Source organism: Sphaeroforma arctica (genome assembly GCF_001186125.1).
Source record: "Sphaeroforma arctica JP610 unplaced genomic scaffold supercont1.9328, whole genome shotgun sequence".
Taxonomy (NCBI): domain Eukaryota; class Ichthyosporea; order Ichthyophonida; genus Sphaeroforma; species Sphaeroforma arctica.
In genome coordinates, this window is record NW_014031230.1 from 1 (window position 1) to 1,090 (window position 1,090).

At 43.8% G+C, this 1,090-nt stretch overlaps 1 protein-coding gene across 1 annotated transcript; it reads left to right on the plus strand.

The window, feature by feature from the left end:
• Positions 1-251: 251 nt before the first annotated feature.
• On the plus strand, positions 252-760 carry SARC_16942 (hypothetical protein; the record flags this gene model as incomplete). Its single annotated transcript, XM_014288955.1, has 2 exons — positions 252-358; positions 725-760. Coding segments are annotated over 2 exons (143 nt in total), but the record flags the coding sequence as incomplete, so codon positions are not given.
• Between the last annotated feature and the right edge of the window lie 330 nt (positions 761-1,090).

Sequence of the window (1,090 nt, forward strand, 5' to 3'; positions counted from 1 at the left end):
AAACATATACCCCAAGTACCAACCATACAAATACCCCAAGCACCAACTATACATATACCCCAAACACCAACCATACATATACCCCAAGCACCAACCATACGTATACCCCAAAAGCACCAACCATACATATACCCCAAGCACCAACCATACATATACCCCAAGCACCAACCATACATATACCCCAAGTACAGACACACCTCGAGTAGTGTTTTGATACCCTCTACGTGTTTGTTGTGAATTCCCTCTCGCAGTGGAGCAGATGGCAGCCGTGCAGGACTATGCGTTCTCAGTGGACGGAGCCATTGCGCGTAAGCTGCGCCACTTCGACGGCACACGTCTGTTCCACTACGACCAACAGGTGAGTGTATATGTGTTAGGGTTAGGTTTTATAAAACTAAAACCCTAACCCGTATATGTGTTCAAGTACGGACGTTACGTGTTCATTGTGTATTCCAGGCTATAAGTTGATAGTATTTCAGAGTGGTCACAAAGACTGTGGTGTACCTATAATCATATAGTGTATCATTTAGCAGCGCATATGTATGTGATTCTTGCAATGAGAGGGGTATTCGTGTACCGTGTCTCATTGGGATTAGAGGAGCTTCTGCTGAAGAGATACTGTTGTGTGAGTTTCTAGTGTCAATATGCAAACAGTGCAGGTCATGTTCGCACACGCCACACAAACAAAGCTTCAACATCCCACAAAATCATTGCACATGGATAGGATGGCAGAGATTTTTATCATCAGAAGAACACATAGGCGCATACGCTCTGTACCAAGGCCATGCAACACTCCATCTTTGTCAAATACCTTGAATAACAATCACACGAACTCTCTGATCACATATGGTGGTAGTATTGGTGTTGACAGCAGAGACATAGGTATATCGCACGCGCTCGCGCTTGGTTGCACTATCATACACTCAGCATACAATCCACTCACACGATCACAATATAGTGTCATATACACACATCTCAAACACATCTAGACATCTACACGCTCACACGCACACACACAATATAGTTTCATATACACACATCTCAAACACATCTACACGCGCACACGCACACACATATATAGTTTCATATA